General features: G+C 42.9%; 1 protein-coding gene and 2 long non-coding RNA genes across 3 annotated transcripts in view; 1 reads left to right on the top strand and 2 right to left on the bottom strand.

Moving 5' to 3' along the window:
* Positions 1 to 3,404: 3,404 nt before the first annotated feature.
* CCN1 (cellular communication network factor 1) lies at positions 3,405 to 6,583 on the bottom strand. The gene is made up of 5 exons (XM_020988739.2): positions 6,194 to 6,583; positions 5,665 to 5,878; positions 4,933 to 5,292; positions 4,551 to 4,759; positions 3,405 to 4,420 (listed from the first exon to the last, which is right to left on the bottom strand). The coding sequence occupies exons 1-5, from the start codon at positions 6,254 to 6,256 to the stop codon at positions 4,118 to 4,120; spliced, it is 1,149 nt and encodes a 382-aa protein (XP_020844398.1). The 5' UTR covers positions 6,257 to 6,583; the 3' UTR covers positions 3,405 to 4,117.
* A 2,591-nt stretch (positions 6,584 to 9,174) lies between these two features.
* The window catches only part of LOC110209948 (uncharacterized), a 58,933-nt gene continuing 45,517 nt past the window's right edge, over positions 9,175 to 22,590 (top strand). The window contains exon 1 of the long non-coding RNA XR_013487392.1: positions 9,175 to 9,402. This is a non-coding gene — a long non-coding RNA (uncharacterized LOC110209948). The remainder of the gene's footprint in view (positions 9,403 to 22,590) is intronic.
* LOC144457441 (uncharacterized) lies at positions 9,873 to 11,353 on the bottom strand. The gene is made up of 2 exons (XR_013486745.1): positions 11,242 to 11,353; positions 9,873 to 10,869 (listed from the first exon to the last, which is right to left on the bottom strand). It is a non-coding gene; the product is annotated as an uncharacterized LOC144457441 (long non-coding RNA).

The raw sequence follows: 22,590 nt of genomic DNA, 5'->3' as shown, positions 1-22,590 counted from the left end.
GAGGGCTCAATCAATCAATGAGTCAATCAATTGACACACCTCTACTAAGAGCCTACTTTGTTCCAAGCATTAGACCCTGGGGATGCAACAAGAAAAATGAAACACTCTGCCTTCTAGGAGTTTACATTGATATGACCTTTAATGTCCTTCCCTGTTCTAAATCTACGTTGCTATGGCACCATATCAATTTCTTAGGTTTCACGTAAATATCTAGGATCACAGTTATAGAACAGGAATAGATCTTACAATCCATCTATTCCAAACTCACCCACTCCCTCACCGCCCCCCATTGTATGACCAAGGAAACTGAGACCCAGGGAAGAGATTTTTCCCAAGATCAAAAAGCCAATGGATTTGAATCCATGCTATCTGACTCCATAATCAGAGCCCAAATCTGAGATTGTCTTGGAGATCTTAGTTTTAAAATTTCCACCATGAAAAAGACTGAGACCCCCAGGGGTTTTGCACAGCAACGTGAGAATTAAACAAGATCTTTACTATATACATATAGATCGTTTTATCATATGTGACAGATGTGAGATATAATTAGGAAGATCTGAGTTCAAATCCAGTCTCAGATACTTACTAACAGTGTGATCCTAGCAAGTCATTTAACCTCCATTTCACCTCCGTTTCCTCATCTGTAAAATGGGAATAATGATAATAATAAAACCTACCTTCCAAGCATTGTTATGGGGATAAAATGAGATAATATTTATAATGCACTTAGTGAACCTTAAATTGCTGTATAAATGCTAACTATTTAAGGTACGGATTTTTTTTCTTTTGGAGAGATGTATAGATTTCCATTCTAGACTCAGAACAGAAATTAGCAGCAGACGAAACCAATCTGTCCTAAATCTCTTAATTTGTTTCTTTGCTATTTTTGTATCTCCGGGTTTTCTCCCAACATTTATGAGAAATGGAAATAATTTGGTTTTATTGATCTCTGGCTATAAACTGTACACTCTTAACTTTGAACAAAATCAGCTGTTGTCTATCAGCCTATTTAGAATTTACTAGGGCAATATTAAAGCCCCTCCCAGCCTTCTAATTATCCCTCTTTTGATGTGAAAGTACTGGTTATTCGACTTGTCAGTATTCATTTCACAATTGGGCCTGTTTGGTCAAATACATCTTCCTAGACATTTACAGTCTGGAAAGGGGTGCCTGTTGACCTCTTCCCAAGAGGCAATTCGGGAGATCTTCCATAGTGGGACCATAGTTTCAGGATCTGGGTCTGGGAATGTGTAAATCCCATCCCTGGATCTATATGAGTATTCAGCAAGAATGTATTAGGGAAACCTCACACCTTTATTATGTTACCCTTTCTATAGCACAGACAAGTTTAACTGCATTCAAGACCGTGGGGGCAAGGTGGTACTTGAATTCCCAAACACCTAAAGTCTGGGCAACCTCAGGCAAAATCCCTATTTCTAAAATGACATAGGTTGTAATTTGGGGGGCCAGACACTTGACCACATTATTTTAAAATTGTGTTTATACTTAAATTCCTTAGATTTTAATAAAGTTGCAAGTTCAAAGTTTATATAGTATTGGCTACTTGCTTAGGCAACAGCATTGAAAGTTAACTTTTGAGAAATCACCCCAGTGGGCCCCATCAGCTACCTCCTCTCCTCAGAAAACCCCCAAACCTGCCTTCACTTACAGCCTGAAATTTGAAGTACTCTTAATGGAGAGCAGGCCGAAATATTTCCCGATGGATGTGAACTGAAGCCAAGGAGGGAGGAATGATGAAAGGAAAGTCTTTCTATGAAAGGTTTATTGTCCACTCTTTCTATAGATGCCGATTTCTCAACAACAGGCGACCAGCATTTTCCCAAACATTGATACAGCCTTCTCAACTCCTCCTGGCCCCATTGAACAGGTCTTTTTCTTCAAGAATGCCAGTCATCTAGCCTTTGACCCTCTGGACAGCCAAACTCCATTCACATCCCCCCAATATAAAGTGTAATTATAAAAAAAAGAGAAGGGGGAGGAGGAGGCAACCAGGTCTCTCCTCTCTATTGGAAAAGTACTTGAAATTCCTGGCATTCCTTTCCACTTAATAGCATGTTTACTTAATCACTGGCTTATTAGGATTAACACAAGTCATTGCTTCAAGCTCATTTAGGGACAGCACACTTGCCTTGCCTTCTCCAGATGGCAGGATTCGTTCCCCACCCCCACTCCCCCCTTTTTTTTTCTGCCCTTTAAACCCAAATGCTTTAATTTGCAGCGAATCACTGTAGAGAGGGATGGGGGAAACCAGGCTCAATCCATCATTCAGCCAAGTATCCTTTTAATGAAGCATTTTTAATCTACATTTTAGAAAGGATATTATTTAAAAGGTGGAGGCTATAAGCAGCAAGCATGACCTGATAAAAGACCAAGGCTACTACATCCCTAGTGTGAGCAGCCTGGGTTGTGAATTAAGTGATTTTTCTTGTTCTGTTTCTAAGGGTTTTGTTGATGCTCTCCCCCCACCCTCACCCAACTCCCCCCCACATCATAGATACTGCTCTCTCCAAAATTACCAATGATCTCTTAATTGTCAAATCTAATGGCCTTTTTCTCAATCCTGATCCTCCTTGACCTCTCTGCAGCATTTGACATTACTGATCACCTTTTCCTGGATGCTACTCTTTCCTCTCTATGCTTTCTTTAAAAAAAAAAATTATTCTTTTCAATCAACAAGCATTTCTTTCTTCTCCCTCTGGCCATTATAAAAAAAAAGGAAAGAAAAAGGAAACCCTTATAACAAATAGGCATATTCAAAACATATTCCTGAATTGGCCGTATCTAAAAATTTATGGCTCATTCTGCACCTTGGGTTCATTTCCCCTCTGTTAAGAGGCAAGTAGATTAGCTAATACTTGCATCAATGGATGTCTTCCCTCTCCTGACTCATACTCTCACATACAATAAATTGAAAGGCTTTTCAAATGTCTAAGATTTAGTGCCTAGTGACTCTATTGTACCCACTTCATAGACTGTACTTGTATGGGGGAGTAAAATAGTCTATTTCGGAAAGCTCTGAGCTATGAGGAAAAGTCACTAGTTGTTATCATATACATTGTTTCCTCATTATGTCCTTATTTTGTGACTTAATTCCAAGATTTTCTCCACTGAAGGCATAGAAGCAATAATTTCCAGTTTGTAATTTTTTTTTCCCTCAAATTGCCAGACTGTCTAGGAAAACATGTAGGGTACCTTGGCAACAGGGCTAAACCTCCATTCACAGGCCCTGAGTTTGAATCTCAGCTCTGTTACTTATTACCTATGTGATATGGACAAATCACTTCACCTTCCCTGACCTCAGTTTCCCCATCTGCAAAGTAAGCTTTGCTTAGATGACCTCTAAAGTCCCTTCCGGCTCTAAATCTATGAGTCATACTCAAAAGTTAGGTAAATATTTCTTTATTAAATGATTAATTCCATAAATAAATTTTTTCACTGAATATAAAATTAAAATCATTTACAACTTATTCCAGTATTACATTTTTCCCAAGAAAAGCTACATTTTTTTTTTGATAAATAAAAACATTCAGTCTTAAAACAGCTGGTTTCTGTTTGCAGTTCAGATGCAGTTGGTACATCATAGCTGCCACTCAGGCTCACACTCACAGAGTGCCACATCAGGGAAGGGTGGAAAGTTCTCCAATTTGCTTCTGGAAAAAGGGTCAAAAAGTCTTCAGGTGTCTCACTAATCACATCATCTCTTTTTAAAAAGGCAGAGAGAGAGAGAGAGAGAGAGAGAGAGAGAGAGAGAGAGAGAGAGAGAGAGAGAGAGAGAGAGAGAGAGATGTTTACCAAATAATTTACAAACAGAAAGCAGAATGTTGTCGACATAACAGGCTCCAAAACGAAGCAATAAAAAAGTGCTCCAATACTATGAAGCATTAAGTATTCTCAAATCTCGTTTGCCTTAGTGTCCATCTGCGCAGTGCACGCGGAAGTTTCAAAAATACCTTTAAGGTGACTCAAGAATGAGCAAGGCGTCACTTCTACAATAGGGTTCCTTCCCCCTCCCCATCCTCCCCAGCCCCACGTGTCTTGGTATTTCCAATTCCGACACTGCCTCCCCTCAGTTTCCCACTCCAGCCCAAAGGGCCGTTTAGTCCCTAAATTTGTGAATGTCATTGAACAGCCTGTAAAATGGGAAAGTGCCCTCGCTGGCATGTGGGCAGTTGTGGACGCATTTGCAAGATTGGATCATCATGACGTTCTTGGTGACCAACTCCCCGTCTTCGCAGCGGAATCGGACTTTGACGGTCCTGGTCTGCTGGGGCGTGCAGCACCTCCCATCCACGCAGCTGCCGCAGTACTTGGGCCGGTACTTTTTGAGGCTGGTGCATCCTGCAAAGGTAAACTTCGTAGGCTCGGCGGGTTTCCTCGTTTTGTTGCATTTCTTTCCCTTCTGTAAGAAGAGGTGGGGGGAAAAAATAAAGCCAGGAATTATTTCTCTGGGAAGAAAAACCATGGCACGTGTGCCTGGTAACAATTTCCACGAAGCTGGGCTTCCAAATACTCTTAAGTTAGAAACTGACCTTGAGTGTGCTGTATGCTGTCTGGCCACAGGGGCGCACTTCACAAATTCTGGTTTCTTTAACCAAGCGGCATTGGGGGTTGTCATTGGTTACTCTGGTCGAGACACCAGTTCCACAAGTCTTCGAGCAGTGGGACCATGAAGTTGTTTGAACAATGCATTTCTGGCTATGGAATAGGTTATATATGATGCGTGGCTCGGATCCAAAAACTGTAATGGGAGTGGGGAGGAGGGGGAGAAGGGAAAGAGAGAAGAAGAGAGTTATTATAAGTTTTCAATGCTCCACTATGCACATAGAAGCAAGCTTTTAAGCATCTCACAGTTTAAAACTTATAAGAGGATTCATTCAACTACTTCTTTCACAAGTCTCAGCGGCTTCTTACCAGGAAGTTGTTTTAGAGGTGTGCCTCCTTTTCCGATGGCAATTAACTCGTTGTTTCTAGTGAGTTCAATTTCAGAGGCTCCTATTCCAAGCCCCTTGCCCATGAAACCGTCCATGTCATCCAGGGCATCTTTGGCGACGTCGTCGTCACATACCCATTCTTCACAGCACTGTCCGGCCACTTTGACCAGCCGGGGGTTGGTGCAGCCCAAGTTGGGAAGCGCCAGTTCTTGTGGGCACAGAGGAATGCACCCCACCGCCCCGTCGATACACGTGCACTGGTGTTTACAGTTGGGTTGAAAACTTTCACCGTTCTGGTATATTCTGGAGTTATATTCACAAGGTCTTCCCTCGGACTGGGCTGCAGAGATGACCAAAAAAGAAGAGGAGGGAGAAGAGATAGGGTTAACATTCCCAATCACTGCTTGGAGCTCCTATGTATTTTCTACTGTTAAATTCAATTTATGGTAAAGTTCCCCTACAATTCCCCGGAGACCCAAGACTAGAACAATAAGTTAGTCAGGAATCACTTTTCCGTATGGGCTTTTAGCGGGGCCCAGACATACTGAATTGCATTCCAGACTGCTGAAATCATCTGCCTTTCTGCCAAGCTACCAACAACAAAGCATAGCCATACATGGCCTCAGTATGACCAAACTTCTGGACTCCAGGGGGCTATTATTATTGTTATTGTTGTTGTTGTTTTAGGAGGCCCAAACCGCAAGCATCTCACCTCTGCAGATTCCCTTCAGAGCCGTGGAACTGGCGCCGAAGTTGCATTCCAGACCCTTGGTGTGGTCGCAAGGCTGAAGTTTACTGCAGTCTTCGTTAAGCTGTTTAGCACAGACTTTGCAGCATCTGCAGCCGTCCAGAACCAGCCCCACTCCTGGGGCACATTTAGGTACCTCGAGGGGACATTGGCAGGAGGCTGGGCAGGTGGAGAGAGCCTGAAACCGAAAAGAAACACAAGGAAAGGTTGCAGAATGCAAAGTACCCCCCGGGCAAGGGACATCTCAAGGCTTTGATCTAACGCACTGTTCCGGCCAGCCCCGAGTGGCTTCTAAGGTGGCCAAGTTCATTCCCGGGAAAGTCTCAAGGTTTGCCAGGGACAGAGGAGGTTCGATAATGGAAGGCTTACTACAAAAAGGCTCTTCCTCTCGCCCCTCTCCCCACCCAGGGCTGCGGTTTGGGACTGGGGACAGCGTAGGGGACCGGGCTAGAAGAGGAGGGAAGCAAGCAGTTAAGAGGACTGCAAAACTTACCAGTCTGGCTAAATGGAACAAGGTGACAGTAAAGGCGAGACTTCTGGCTGCCTGGGTGCTCATTGTTAGGCGCAGGAATAGCTCTCGTGCTATTGCAGCAAAAAAAAAAAAAAAAAAAAAGAAAGAAAGAAAGAAGAAGAAAAGAAAAAGAGAAACACGCGAGGCTAACTTCGGGCAGAGCCTGAGAAACTCTTGAGCCCGGACTTGAAGGCTGGTGCTGGGGTCTGGATCTGCCTCTGGAGAGAGGGCTTAACGATCCGGGAGCGGGCGCGACTTCTTCCTCGGATATCGGAGGCGCAGCCAGAGTGGTCGCTGCAGTCTACTTGCAGCTGCCGAGGTCACCCAGCACGCTTTCAGGGGAGATTCTCTTGCAGTGTGCGGAGGAGCGGAGGACTGCGCCTTTTATACCCTGAGCCCAGGGCCGCCGCGTGTATGCAGCTGAGTGACGTAGGCGCTGTCTGAGCGTTCCAGAATTCTCAAACATCTCAGGAATGTTTCTTTGGCGCGGGCTCCATCCAAGCGCCTCCCCTGGCTTCCTTGCACCTTTTTTGTCCCAGACCCATCAAGAAAACAGTCCATTTTTTCCGCTTTAACTAACCATTTAGATCTGGGAGGATTTTCCTTGCTGCAGGCTGGGGGGAAAGGGGAGGTTTGTGATGTAGACTGGGGAAAGTGATAGCCAGAGCAGTGGGGACCAGGGAAACAGATGAAGAACCCGTTGGGGGTTGGAGGGTGGGAGGACCCGAGAGGGAGGAACAAAAGTATATTTGTTTGCTGATTTTTATTTTAATAGGCAGGCTCCTAAAACTTTCATCCCTGCAAGGCAGCGAACTGTTTTATTTACACTGAGAGACAGAGTAAAAGTATCTTTTCAGCCGTGGCGAGAGGAGGGGGAGAGGAGGAAGGAGGGGGGAGACTAGGAAGGAGAGGAAGTCTTTCTGATCCATGCGTATATTCATTACTGAACATGTCTCAAATCTTTAGCCTACTGTATATGAGTCAAGAATGCTTATTGCAGATTAACACTGGCATTTATGAATGAAAGTAAAACAAGCCATTTCCCATTGTCGGGCAACTTCCCAAGCAAAGCTCTTCTCTCCTCTTCTCCGCTACGACCCCCATCTCAAGCTTGTTTATGTTTGGAGGTTCCTACTTTTGTCCCAGCTCAGTGCTTGGATTTGCAGTTTCTAGAGGAAAAGCAATAGGTTCTCAGGGGGAATGCTTTTTACTTCCTATATTTCAAAGATAGAGTAGGTGTCAGCCCTTCCTTCAGCCCATGTTGTAGATGATGAGTAGCTAACCAGGAACTGAAATGATGACTTCTAAATTATTTTGATTTCAAACATTCACAGGTTCTGTAAAAATTCCAGTTTGGACTACACTCACAGCTGTATTTTGCTGAATGTCTGGAGGGTGGGGGCGGGGCGGCAAAGGACAATCCCCCCTGGGAATCTGCCCCTGAAGCTGAAATTGACAATATTGTGAAAGCCTTACCTTGGGATCCCTTGGGCTGGAAACTTCCCTTCTCAGGGCAATTGCATTGAACTGTCTAGGCTTATTTTTAAATGCGGTATGTAGAAATAAAAAAAAATGTTGTTCTAAAAGGTACTAGCTAGCTGTGTCATTTTTCCATGACAAAAATAGTCCCACATGGTTTATAAGTGTGTTATATTCTACCTGCTGCTTTCTGACTAAAGACCCTGTGAATGCAGTCTACTCACTGAATATCACTAACACCCTCAGTGAATTTTATGGGTAAGTTAAAACTGTAAAAATCAACCTCAGATCTCATCATTTTAATGGACAATGCACAAATAATTAAATCTACATCCTTTAATGCATGCTATTGGAGAAACTACAATTCTTTTCATTTTTAGGCCTATTCTGCATGAAAATAAATAAATAAACCAGCCAATTCAGCAAGGGAGCCCCTAGGTAGTCAAAGCCAACACTTCTAGGAAATATTGAACTTTCCATGACCTTTATTATAGCAGACAAGGATAAGCTATTAGAACAAACTGCACTTTTCCCTCGAAAATGAAGAATCGAATTTCCCACATCAGGACTGTGTTCATTCTCCATACCTTATGCTGTGTTTGCTGTGATAGAAGGTCCTGATGTAAGGCTTTTAAAGGCAAATGCTTCTATTCAATAAAATCAAATCGTTAAAGTGTAAGCAAATACATGAAGAAAGGTCTAGGCCCTGCTCCCATTCACAACCAAACCCATCCTTTCTGCTAGGATGTTGCTTTCTCAAATTTGATTCCTTTAACAATTTTTAGTTAATGAAGGAACTCAGGAGGGGTGGTGGGGTAGGAGGAAGGGGAGAGAGAATGGAGACTGGGGAGAAGAGTTTCTGGCTTCTGTTGTGGCGTCTTTTCTATTTGACTTCATGGCTGTAAGTATTTCCAGATGGTGAATCAGACACCAGACGTAACAATATTTCCATATTTGGTATAGCAGTAGCCTGCATTTTTAACATTTTTCTGCCTCTGTTATCCAACCACAAAGCATTCTCGACAGCTTTAAATGTTGTTAAATATAGACTTCACTTCTGTTCCCAGGGCAGGAAATTCTTCGGAATTCCTTGTTTTTCACGCAATCATGCTTTAAAAGAAAATAAGAGTGGAGAATCCAATTGGTTGTATAGAACCTATTCATTTATTGGTGATGGGGGAGGGAAGGGAGGGGAAAGAAGGATGATCTGCTCCACCACAGAACTACAAAAAAAAAATACCATACCAGGGATTCTTTGAAAAATCAGATTAAAGTTTCTGACACAGGGTGTGTGGGCTTGTTGCTTTAGTTCCCCACAGGATGGTGGAAGACTAGAGTCTGCCCGAGAGGAGAAACTTAGAAACCCTTCCAGCCAGCCGCCCGTGAAAAAGCAAGGGTGGGGTAGAGAAGGGGGAAAAGGGGGAGTAGCGGGAGGAGAGAAGCAAGGAGAGAAAATGAGGGGGTGGGGGGAGCTAGTGGAGGGGCTGCGATTAACCTGTATGCATAGTGTTACCATACAGTATGTCCTGTGTGCAACTGCGAACGAAGGATAGGCTTTTAGAGAGGAAAAGCCGCAGCTCCACACGTTCCTGTCTGAAGGATGGTCCAGAAACCCCAGACGTCTCGTCGCCTTCTCGTTTCCACCTCTAAGAGAACTAGAGAAGATCATTTCATGTTGACGGACTTGGGGGGAAATGTGCAAATGTTTATGGGTAAGTGTTGCTTCGGGTGCTAATTCTGCTGGATGTCTTTTTTTCTTTTTTTTTTCTTTTCTTTTCATATGGTGCCTTTTCAGGAATAACGGGCAGCCTTGTTTCCTTGGGCTGTGAGCCACAGAGAAGGGGTTTGTCTTCTGCAGCTCCTTCCTGCCTTGGGGGCGAGCTGTGGGGACAGTGCTTGCGTTACTGATGCCAGGGGAGTACAAAGGATAAAAAGAAGGGGCCACTTGTGTGGCTGGTAGCAACTTAGAGTAATAGTAACTCTGAATTTTGTTTTCCCAGTCATAACCTCCCCTCCCCCACCCTACTCTTACCCCCTATCCCCCACCCCCCGACACACACACACACACACACACACACACACACACACACACACAGAGCATCACACATATACCCAGGTATGCATCTATTTCGGCCATATGCCTATAGTACATGCTTGTTTACAAATATGCACGCATTCACACTTATAGCCAACTTTTTTATTTGGGAGCGGTTCAACCCTCTCCCACAACCCAAGAATTGAACAAGAGTTGTGACTCATCCCCATCCCTTCCTACTCAAAAGGACCATTGAGGAAGAACCCTAGAATCAATTCCAGGTGAAAACAATATTGGGAATTGATAATAGAAAAATACCAAGAGACAGTACACCTTTTTTATATAGGAGCACAGCTTTAGAGTGGGAAGCGACCTTAGAAGATTATGTAGTACACTGGTCTCATTTTACAGATGAGGAAACAGATCTCTGAGAGGCTAAGCGACCTTCTCCAAGGTCACAGTAAGTGGGTTTGAAACTAGAGCCTTTGATAAAGCAACCTAGCGCTCTTGAGCAGTTGTAAACCTTCCCATCTCCCCCCTCCCCCCAAAAAAATCCACCAAGCATCTCTGGACATTTAAGTCACTTCGAGTTCTAATGATATATTCCTTCGATTCAACATTCCATTCTATTGTATGCTGTGGACTTCTGTTGTGCTTTCGTGAAACTACCTTCTCTTCGGGGCTGCACACACTTTGGTCTTGGATTAGAGCCCGCTGCAGCCGTCCAGGGGAGCGCGGGCAGACAGGCTGACCGTCCGCTCCCTGCCCGCGCCTCTCTCTCCAGACGCTGTCAGTGCAGCTGCGGCGCGGAGAGGGAGGGGTTTCGGGGTTGGCAGATGCCCCCCCGCTGGAAGAAGGCACGTTGCCCGCCCGCCCGTCGGGGGTGGGTGGGGTAGAGGAGCTGGCGGCGGCAGGCAGCCGGCCCGGCCCCCTTTCTCATTTAGAATTTTGCAAGGAGGAGACGCTGTAGTTGCCAGAATCCGAGATTTCCGGCGGCGCTAGGTCCAGGACATTTCCAGCCCCGGCCCATATTTGGTGAAAGTCTTGAGAGGCTCCGTCATCCTCCGACGCGGCGAGGCGGCGGTTCCAGCCAGGCCCTTTGAGATGCCGCTAGAAATCGCGGGCCTTTGACCCTGCTGCATTCCTGAAAATGTGGGTCGCCTTGGAGAACCCGGGGCCTTCCTCCTTCCTCTCCGCCCCCCCTCTCCCACCCGGTGCCTCAGGGGACCCATCCCCCGGCCCGGGAGTGCCTCCAGGTCGGAATCTGCCAAGCACGCAGTTTCTTCTTTCCATTCCAAGAGTCATTTCATCATTTAAAAAAAAAATTCACACAAGGGATATCCTGCGGAGGGTTGCAATCCTTCCCTCCCTTCCTACCCCTTTGGGGATCTCTCCTGCGTATGTCAAAAATGCGCCGGGCTGGGGGGTGGGGAGGGAATCCCCTGCCTGCTGGTGGGGCCGTTTCCTTCCCTTCCTCCCTCCCCTCATAGTAATACACGCGTCCCCGCCTGCTTACCAGCTGCCTCCAGCTTTAAGGCCTCTCTGGTCTGGTTTGTCTCAAGTATGAGGCTGGGACTGGGATTTGGTTCATTTCCCCCACTTCCCCTCTGGTAACACAGCTTCCCCAAAACAATCAGTTGCTGTTCTGTTCAAGGTGGCCAGGTTCTGGAGTACTCAGAGAAGTCAGAATAATTTTCTGCATCATTTTCTTCTCAGGCGAATGCCTTCCCCTTTCAGATTAATTTTACACAATATTTTGCATTACGCTATATACTCTCTACCTAGTTAATTACATGCTGTTTCCCCCATCAGAATATAAGGTCCTTGAGGGCAGGGACTGTGGGTTTGTTGTTGTTATTTGTTTTTTTTTTTTGCTTTTCTTTATATGCCCCTTGCTTTGCACAGGGCCTGGTGTTTATTAAAAAGGTCCTTGAATGACAGACAACACATGCCCCAGCCAAAATTCGATTTTGGTGACTTTTGGAAAAGGGGGGAAGGTTTTGACACTGGATTGTCATTTTTCCCAATGCCTTAGGAAATTGATACAAATAAGGTAGTTTGGCTTTGCCATCCACCCACAACCTCTCTTGTTTATCAGTCTCACCCCCCCCCGAAATTTCTGGTCTTCATCCCTCCATCTCTTTCTCTGCAATAACCTGTCTTATTAGAATTTAGCCTTTAATGTCACCTATCACAGCTTACCCATACTGTGACTCAACTATTCTCAGTTTAAGATTACGAAGGACTTCTGGCAAACTACTCAAGTCCTGACATTAATGGCCAATAATGCTATTATTATCCCAGGGGTGTTTGTATTTTAACAAGAAATTCCTAGAGAATCGATGCTCTTAACTGAAAGAAAGTAATCTCTAGAAGTAGAATTTCAGACACCATGGTAGGCTAGATTGTATTGGTGGTAGTAGAGTAGGGGGATACTTTTTGGATTTTCTGCTACCTCTCAAGCACGTGCTTACTAAGTCCAGTAATAAAGCTAATAATGCCATGCAGAGGCTGGAACCAAGACAAAAGTTACAGGTCTCCTGACTCTACCTGTTCTTAAAAACTTCTCTTGGGTGTATATATATAACCACAACCCAAGTGATATCCAGCTGATAGAAATTCATGTCCATTAAGAACACCTGGGATTTTTCAGATCTCCTATTTGTCAATTTTGAGTGGACTTTGGCTCCTGATAGGATTTTTAAATTTTTTTCATTTAGATGAGTTCTTAACCCTTTTTTGGGGGGTGGTGTGGACCCCTTCTCAGAATAATGTTTTTAAATAATTGAAGGAAACATTAAACTTTATTTGGAGATTAGTGGAAATAATGATATAATTTTTTAAAATCCCAATTCACGGACTCCTTGAAATCAGAGGTCTGTGAATTCCAGGTTAAGAACCCCTGGTTTAGAGGCAGCCCTGTGAAATAGAGGGAGAGTCAGCTTTTGCATCAGGAACACCTGGGTTCTGATCCTTCCTCTGATCCATACTTGTGTGCTTCTAAGAAGGTCACTAAGTAACTCTTTGGAGATAATTCTCCAAAGAAAAGTTTGAGAGCAGATGCCAGTCTCAATTGTTAACAGGGAATTTTCTCACTTTGAGTTCCCTATACCACTGAAACCACAGGTTTGGTCCAAAAGAAAAATTGTCTAACAGGTCAATACTGCCACCCAACTCTTTCAAGACAGACTGTCCAATATTTAAAAGCTGTTCACAGACTCCCTGAATCTCACACTCTACCCATTCCGGTAACATTTTTTTCCTGCCCCCCCATCCTTTCCCTGTTCTTCCCCCACTCACAGTAATGCTGTAAATAGCTAGCATTGCCTTAGAAACTTCCTAAGTTGTATTCTCAACACATCTGTATCCAATGGGAAGTATATCTCCTTGTTTATTTCCTTTCCTTGGCAGCAGTCCATAGGGAACCGGGCATTAATTGTTCCCTACCTTACAGGATTTTTTTGTTTCGTAATAGTGTAAAAGTGTTTCATAGGAACAGACTTGGAGAACCCCTCTTCTACCCCACCCTGCAATGTGATGGGGCCAGATGTTCTGTAATAGTGACAGATCACCATCAAAACAGGCTGGATTCACATCAGTGACCTGAGAATTGACCTTGACCTCTTTCAGTCATTTGTCCATTATGAGGCAAAAAAATAGCAAATACTACCTGGCTAAAACAAAACAAAACAAAACAAAGAAACTCAGAGCTTGGAAAATTTGCTCTCTGCAAGTGGAGGATGGGGAACTTTTCAAAAGATCTGACAATGATTCATGACATCCTTCTTTGGTTGAAGCATGATGTTGTAGAAGGGGGACTTTCTCTAGAGATAGAGGATCTGAGTTCAAATTCCAATCTGATACTTTGACCATAAGTGACTTTGGGCAAGTCATTTAATCTCTGTGGGCTTCAGTTTCTTCATTTGTAAAAATGAAGGGTTGGACTAAATGGTCTCTGAGGTCTTTTCCAATTCCAGATTTATGATCCTAAGTCATTCATTCTATGTGTTGGAGAGATGATGGAATAGAATTGTATAGAGGAAATACCCCTGGATGAGGAATAGCGAGCCTGGGGTTGTAGTTGTAACTGCAATTCACTAGCTGTCTTGTAGGCAAATAACTTTTCATGGGATCATAGAGGTGGAGGGGAGCTTAGGGAGCATCTATCCAGAAACTGAGGCACCGAGTGGTATAGTGACCTGCCCAAAGTCACATGGGCAAATAACAACTCATGCTTATTTAGGACTTGAAAGTTTTCATGAGAGTAATAGAGGGCCAGCCGTTGAAAAACCAGTCTCTGATGTGTGCTAGGTGCCTGACTCTGGGATAATCACTTAATATGTCATCTGTATGTAAATGGGGTTAAAATAGCACCGACTTTGTTGTGAGGATCAAATGAAACATCTAAAATGCTTTACAAACCTTAAAGGACTATACAAGTGCTAGCTATTATTATTACCATCATTATCAATGACAATTTTAGTGCCCAGGTAAATCTCTGACTATAAATTGTTGATCTGCAGTGGTAGAGGGAATTTCCACACCAGAAATACCCTATACTGGTGCAGTCAACAACCCTGTGAGGGAGATAGTGACTCTATGGATGAGGAAACAGTCTTTGAGGTCAGCTGGCTAATGCAAGAGATAGGAGGGACTAGAAGTCTGGAACCATTTTTATTAGATCATACTCCTCCCCCAAACCTCCTGCTAAAGCCTCCCTTTGTTATAAGAATTCTCCAGCCAATTCTTCCTTTCCCACAAGCTGCTCTGTTTGGTTCCTACTCCACTCCCTGTGCTGGGTCCTCTATGGAGTACCCCCCTTTCAACTTCCTTTTGTGTATTGTCTTCTCCCAAAAGATTGTAAACTCCTTGAGGGCAGGAACTTTCTCTTTCTTATTTGTATCTCCTGCCCTCAGCACAGTGCCTGGCATACAGCAAGTGCTTAATAAATATTTATTGACCATGATTATGTCTGTACCATTCAGCCTTCATTAGTAGACAGCAGAACTGGAATTTGAACCCAGATCTTCTGACCTCAGATCCAGGGCAGCTAGAGGTAAAACAATGGACCTGGAATCTGGAAGGCCTGAGTTCAAATCCTACCTCATATACGCTGTAGCTGTGTGACCCTGGACAAGTCACTTAACTTCTTTCTGCCACAGTTTCCTTATCTGTAAAATAAAAATAAGACCTACCTCCTAACATTGTTGTGAGAATCAAATGACGTGTGATATTTGTGAAATACTTTGCAAACCTGAAAGTGTTACATAAATGCTAGCTATTATGATTAACCTCCCTGAACTTCAGTTTCATTGTCTGTAAAATGAAGGAAAGAGAAGGCGTTGAGAAAGATAATCTATAAGGCCCCTTCCACCTCTAAAATAGAGTGATTCTCTGGTGTGGCATAGATGTGATCAGAATTCAGACTGGTAGTGGCCAACATCATAGTTCCAGAGATGGACTTTTAAGGTGATCACATCCAATCCTTTCATTTTATAGATGAAGAAACTGAAGTACTGGGAGTTTTAAGCGACTCCTCCAGTGTTAAGAAACTGCTAAGTTTCAGCAATGGGCAGGTCCCCCGACTTCTAGCCACTACAGCATCCTGTTTCTCTTTTATGGGAAAGCTTGGTGGTTACTCTGAGATCTACCTCAAAAGTTCAGGGCTATTCACCCAAACCCTCCTGGCACCTCAATATGGATCTGTCACCTACTTATTTTTCTAAACCAGTCATGAATCTAGGCATGTTTTCAAACAATGAGGAGCCCTGGTTTTTACAGGTTAAATTGGACATGGATGGGTATAGGAGTTATATATAGAGAGGGTATATAGAGAAGCCATATATATAGTATATGACACATAGGAAGATGGATGGATGGTTAGATAGATTGAAAGATAGGTGGGTAGACAGAAGAAATAAAGAAGGAAAAAAAAAGGAAGAAAGAAAGATGGAAGGAAGAAAGAAAGAAGGCTTCTCTCCCTGCCCTCTCCTCCTGAGCTTCTTTTAACCTCCTCTGAAACCTGCAGCAGGCACAAGGGATGTGTCAGAACAGAGAAAAAACAAAATTTTTGAGATCTTTTCACCATAATCTAGTTTTGCCGTTTTTGTAAGTTGAGGCAAATGAAACCGTTCACCCTCCACAGTCACCCACGTAACAGAAAAGAATTGGGTCACATGAGGTGACCTGTATGGTAGCCCCCGAGGACAATAATACTCATCAGAGCTCAGATTTCCTAGTGCTTGAAAGGTTACAAAGCACTGGTGTATCTTATGTAGAGGAACCGTAGAGTCTTCTGGTGATATTAGTAAATATCAATAAAGTTGCCATCTAACCAGAGCATATGCTAGAGATTTGCCAGTTCCTTCCTCCTTTTCCTTTTCCTCCTCTTCTTGGCAGCAAGCAGACTTGAATTCGAATCCTGCCTCAATCGCTCACTAGCTCTGTGACTCTGGGCAAATCACTTATCCTCTTTGCCTCGGTTTCTTGAGTCTGTCAAATAGAGATAGTAACAGCACTTGCTTCCTTGTTGTAGAGATGAAATAAATGAACAGATGCGAAGCCCTTTGTAAACCTTAACTACATAGCATGTTATCTCCCCTATCCTGAACTTAGCTTCTTTGCCTGTAAAGAGAGGTGGTTGCTCTAGATCAGAGATGTCAAACACACAGCCTGCAAGATTCCAGAAATGTAATTGGGAAATATTTAACAAAATAAATAAAACTATAATAAAATATGCATAGCATTACATTTTAAAACTAAGTCAATATGTGACCTACAGGGCTGGTTATGTACTGATTAATGGCCCTGTTTCCATTTGAGTTTGTTGCCACTGGCCTACATGACCTCTCAGGTCCCTCCCACCTCTAAATCTATGATCTTATGACCACCTATATCCTATCTACTGTTGTAGTCAATACTCTACAATAGCTGTGATCCCCAGCATAGGGCCAAAGTACTTGCTATGGTGTCATTTAAACTTTGCTACTGATTGGATAGAACACATAGAGCATGTTGGACTCAGTGGATAGAGCTCCTGGTCTGGAATCAGGAAGACCTGAGTTCAAATCTGGCCTCAGACACTTGCTAGCTATGTGACCCTGGGCAAGTCACCCTGTTTGCCTTAGTGTTTCTCCTCATCTGTAAAATGAGCTGGAGAAGGAAATGGCAAACCACTCCAGTTATCTTTGCCAAGAAAACCCAAAAAAGGGAGTCGCAAAGAGTCAGACATGACTGAAACTGTCTAAACAACAACAACAGTGATTGAATGGGCTACTCAGTTCACTGTCTGTAGATCTAAGGTTCAGATGATACATTTTGGTGGGAAAGGCTCTCACAGTGACATTCTTTTTGAAGCCATTGATGTGACTGAAAGGGAATACTTTTTCTAGGGATCAAAGAACATCAAAAGGGAAGATGTATGAATTGCTAAAGAATTATTAATTAAAGACAGGTCCAGCACCTGTGTGTGTGATTGAAAATTCTCTTCTTAGCCATCACCATTTTCTCTTTTCTTGCTTCCCTCTGGCCCCATTCCAGTGTTTGCTTTCTTTGCCCCTTTTAAGAAATATTACCGCTGCCACTTATTTATAGGGTTATCATTGTCATTACTGGGGTTGTTGTGTCCAAAAGGCATTGATGGAAATGCCAATGTCCTATGTGCATGTGATTTCTCACCAAACATCACATAGAATAAGTGGGACCTCCATGAACTGTGCTCCAGAAGGAATGACAGCATGAGACATTGAGCATAAACTTTCCAGAAAAGGCTCATTTGAGGATAGTTTGAAAAATTATAAGAATAGTTGGCATTTATACTGCATTTTAAATAGAGTGTCCCAAAAATCTTAGTGCAGTGTTAAGCTTTGCTGTTGTTGTTTGTCCTTCATTCTCGAAGAGGATCATGACTTCAGAAAGATGATGCCACGACTTGCAAGTGAATTGGATTTAAATGAGGGAGGGCTGAGCAAAGCCACCAGCCTCACCGTCCTCCAGAGCCATCTGGGTCCAGTGGCCAGATATAGGTCAGGATGACTAGATGGCCTCCGTTAAACTTTAAGATTTTGGGGATACTCTATTTGTTGTCTCATTTGAGTCTCATAAGAACCCTGTTTTATAGGAAGATAGACAAGGCATTATCTCCATTTTACAGAAAAACAAATAGAAGATCATTGAGGTTAAGCGACTTGTCTATAGTCAAAAAACTAGTAAGTTTTAAAAATAGGATTTGAGGGGGCAGCTAGGTGGCACAGTGGATAGAGCACTGGCCCTGGAGTCAGGAGGACCTGAGTTCAAATCCGGCCTCAGACACATAACACTCACTAGCTGTGTGACTCTGGGCAAGTCACTTAACCCCAATTGCCCTCACCAAAAAAAAAAAAAAAAAGGATTTGAACTCAGATCGTTGTGACTCCAAGTTCAGCTCTTTAGCCACACCGCCATGATGCCCTGATAGAAAGGGAGGAGACAGGCTCATGAAATCATACATTCATCATCATAAGATTATAAAGCTAATGCTTGTAGGGGTTATCCAGGTCATCCAGTCCCACTCTATTTGACAGGTGGGGAAACAGGCTCAGAGAAATGACTTGCCCATGGTGACACAGCTAAGTAAGTGCCAAAGCTGGGATTCAGTTTGGCATTCTTTAATTCCAAATCCTGCATGCTCTCCATTGGTTTAGAAGGCTTAAGTTTGCGTTTAGAGGTTGTCCGGCACTATTGTACAAACTGGAAAATAATTTAGGGATGAAAATTAGACAAGTGGATGAATGGGGCTTTGATAAAATGTTTCTGAAATGTGTGTGTGTGTGTGTGTGTGTGTGTGTGTGTGTAGGGGTGCCAAAGGTGGATGGTGGAATTGAAGTACTAAAGAATGTATTTGGAGATGCTCATACTGGGCACCTTGGTGAAGGCTTTCAAAGCATGGAGAGAGGAATGATACCATGATTCCTAATGCATTCTAAAGTCATTGTTGAGCCTTCAGGAGGAAAGTGGCATAATCCTCAATCCTGCTTACTGTGGGTCTGCCCTGGACTCCATCTTTGGATTTCTAATTCAGCTCCTCTAAAAGCCCTTTCCACCCTGGAGAAAGCTTTGCTTTGAGGTCCCATTCTTCTAATGAGTGATTCCCTCAAAGGAGCTGCCATTTTAGGGGGCTTCTATCATGCTCATTTTAGTCCCCTCTAGACTCACTCTCTGAACTTCACTTCCTCATCAGTTGCCTTGCCCACAAAGCAGGGGTCCTGCCTTCCTCTTCACCTCCATATTCCTCCTGATTTTCTAGCTTTCCTTTATGTGTTGTCTTTCCCCATTAGAATATAAGCTTATTGAGGGCATGAATTATCTTGTTTGCATGTATTTGTTATCAATAGCACTTAACATAGTGCTTGGCACATCATAAGCTTTTAATAAGTGTTCTCTTTTTATTTCTTTCATTCATTCTTTCCTTCTTTCATTCTTTCCTTCTTTCTTTGTTTCTTCCTTACTTCTTTCTTCTGTCCTTTCTCTCTTCCTTTTTTCTTCTTTATTTCTTCTGTTATTCTATTTATCCACCTGTCTTTCAATCTATCCATCCATCCACCCATCCATCCATCCATCCATCCATGTATCTATCTGTCATCTATGTATCTACTTATCTATCTCTCCATAAAGCATACAGTAAATGAGGGAGGAGGGGGATTGACAAATGCGGCTATAGCAGAGGAATGGATTCAAGCAATAAGAAGTGCATAGAAATCAAAAAGAGCAGTGGCAATTATGAAATCCAGGTGGACTCAATAGCTTTCTACATGGGAAAAAGGGGGCATCTGTGAAATGGGGGAAGGTGAAATTGCAATAAGGTACATTCATTTTGGGGTTAAAGCAGGGGGGAAGGGAGGTGCCAGAGTGCATCTAGGTATCCATGGCTCGATGGAATTGGCTGAAAGTGTAATGCAGATATTTTGTTCATGTTAATAGGAAAAACCAAGGGATCTAGAAAGTCTGTGGAGTCCAGAGCAAGTCTTGATAAAAGGAACTTTTATCAAGACCTGAATGTAAGGGGAGGCCTTCTGGCAGAACTAGGGAGGTCATAGTACAGCTCTACTCTGCCCTGGTTGGACTACATTTGGTATTCAGTTTAGGCTTCACAATCTAGGAAGAAGGCAGAGGAGGTCAAGGAGAATGGTAAGGGTCTTGAGATTGGGCTGTATGAAGATGGGTTGAAGGAACTGGGGATATTTAACCCAGAGAAGATAGGATTTGGATGGAGGAAACAGGATCATAAGTTCTGTTTTCATATATTTGAACAGCCTTTGCAAGGATGAAGGAATGGACTTATGGACTTATTCTGATTGTCCCCAGGGGGCAGAATGAGGAACAATGACAGAAATGACAGAATGACAGAGACAAATGTAGGTTTGAAGGAAGAAAAAGTTTCCTAACAATTAGAGCTATCCCAAAGAGAAATGGGCTACCCTTCTCCTTCACTGGAGGTCTTCAGAGAAAGACTAGATGGCCATGATGTTTTTGGTTAGTAGAGATCGAGGTCCCTTTTCAGTTGGAGGATCTGTGATTCTAAGAGGAAGTTCTGGGTGTCTGGGAGACCATGACTTACGCATGAAGCTGGACTATGTATTAGCTCAGAACAAGACTCTGAGACTTAGCAAATTGTTGGGCTGGCCAGTTGTTTTATTTGGTATAGTTATTTTTATGCACTGTGATTTCTCCTGCCCTCTGTATTATCAATTAATTTACTTTTGTCCCTATAAACAAAATGTGCTATAATAATAAAAAATAATAATAGCTAGCATTTACATAGTGATTTAAGGTTTGCAAAGCATTGTATATATGTTATCTCATTTGATCCTTAAAACTCAAGATGATGGGTTTGGTGAGGCAGACGAGAAAGAGGGGCTGGTTGAGAAGCACCAGAAGATGAAGGGGACAGTAATGTTGGTATCAGCATGTAGGGGAAGGCATCAAACCCAAGTCTGGTCAAAATGTATGACCTAAGAGGCAGCAGCATGAATAGCAGAGTATTTAGGGAAATGGTAGTTTAAGCTACAGCAATGAAATGCAAGCACATTGAGGGCAGAGACAGTTTTGTTTTTCTCTTTATCCATAGCACCTGGTGTATAGAAGTCACTTTACAGATTCTTGTTGAATAGAATAAAATAGAGAGGAATTGAAATGAATTGATTTAAATTGATGTTGACAATGACACAGCTTTAGGACCAGATACCTTTGAGAGGAGCTCTCCATGTTCCAAGTGGTATCAGGGAACAGAAGCATATCATGTTACCTGTAATGAATCCACATCTCTGCTTATCTTTCTTCTTCCCATACTTTCTGTCCACTCAGAGTTAGTTTGCTTTTGTTTGCCTATATTTAAGTCATTATTCTTCTTTGAACAGATGAAAAATCCTGTTAGGAGGGAGCAGACTAAAGGGTTAACTAACATAGCTGAACCAAGCCAGAGAAACAATATGTTTCAAGGACCAAAAGAGGATAAACCAAAGGGGGCAGCCAGCCCCAGGGAGGATTTCAGAAGAGGCTCTTTTATAGAGAGATTTTGTAATATTCCCACTGGGAATTGAACCCCTCGTTATTTCTGTTATTAAGCTCCTGGAACCAAGCATGCAACGCGTTGGGAATGTGGGGATGCTGGCAAATCTGCCCTTAAACCAGTGCCTTAGGACACTCCATTTTCCTGTCCTTTGTGAAAGCTTTTCTCAGGGGACACAAGTTGATCTGGGTCCAAAGGAAGTTGAACAGAACTCTTACATCTCATGAGTCATCGGCAATCACTACGCCGTTTCATCCTGCTGTTATAGAAAGATGGGCCGATAAAAACAAGGACCCACCCACGCTTTCGCTGAACACTTGAAATCTATCCAATTTCGTTTTCCAACTTTTAAAACGCCTAGCGAGTTTGAAATCAAAACAAATCCAAACAAACCAACAAAAAAGTGAAAGTAAGTAAAGCTCTTTTCTGACATTCCTAGTGTTTTTATAGGACCACTGTAGGACCTCAAACAAGAAAGGATCTTAGCAAATGTCAGAACCAACCCCTTTCTTTTAAAAATAAACTAATAAGTATTTATTAAATACATATTTGGTGTGTACCCTTGTACTAAGCAGTGAGGGTTGAAAGACAAAAGTGAAATAATTCCTGCCTTCAAGAAGCTTATATTCTATCTAGGAAGGTAATATATGTGAATATATGCATATATTAGTATATACTAATTACATCTATAGTATATACATGTTATATGTGCGTATGTATACACACAAACACACAAGGTGATTTGAAGGGGAGAGTGCTAGCAGTTGGTGGGGGAAAGGGGGAGGAATCAGGGAAGACCTCACATGGAAGGTGACATTGAACTGAATCATAAAGAAAACAAGGACTTCTAAGAGGTAGAAGCCAGGAGGCAGTATATCCATTAATGAATTCAAAGGCAGAGATAGAAGACTTGGAATGGCATGCTAGAGGAAAAGTAAGAAAGCTGTTTGCGTGGGTTATGGAGTATGGAAAGGGGAGTACTGTACAATAAGGTTGGAGTTATAGATTAGGGCCAGATTGTGAAGAGCTTTAAGAGCCAAACGGAAGAGCTCGTATTTGATTCTGGAGGAAATAGAAAGCCAATGGAGTTTGCTGAGCAGGGGAATGACATGGTCGGACTGGCACTTTAGGCAAATCACTTTGGTAGCTGAATGGAGAATGGCTGGGAGTGGGGAGATACTTGAAGCAAGGAAGACTAATAATAATTATTATTGAAAGGCTATGGTAATAGACCAGGTTGAGAGGTGATGAGGACTTGAACTAATGGTGTCTATATGGCTGGAGAGAAGAGATTTCATAGAGGGAGTAAAAGGAAGATTT

Source organism: Phascolarctos cinereus, unplaced genomic scaffold (genome assembly GCF_003287225.1).
Source record: "Phascolarctos cinereus isolate Bilbo 61053 unplaced genomic scaffold, phaCin_HiC Scaffold_5;HRSCAF=322, whole genome shotgun sequence".
Lineage (NCBI taxonomy): Eukaryota > Metazoa > Chordata > Mammalia > Diprotodontia > Phascolarctidae > Phascolarctos > Phascolarctos cinereus.
The sequence above is the reverse complement of the archived record's forward strand: the minus strand, read 5'-3'. Positions and strand labels throughout refer to the sequence as shown.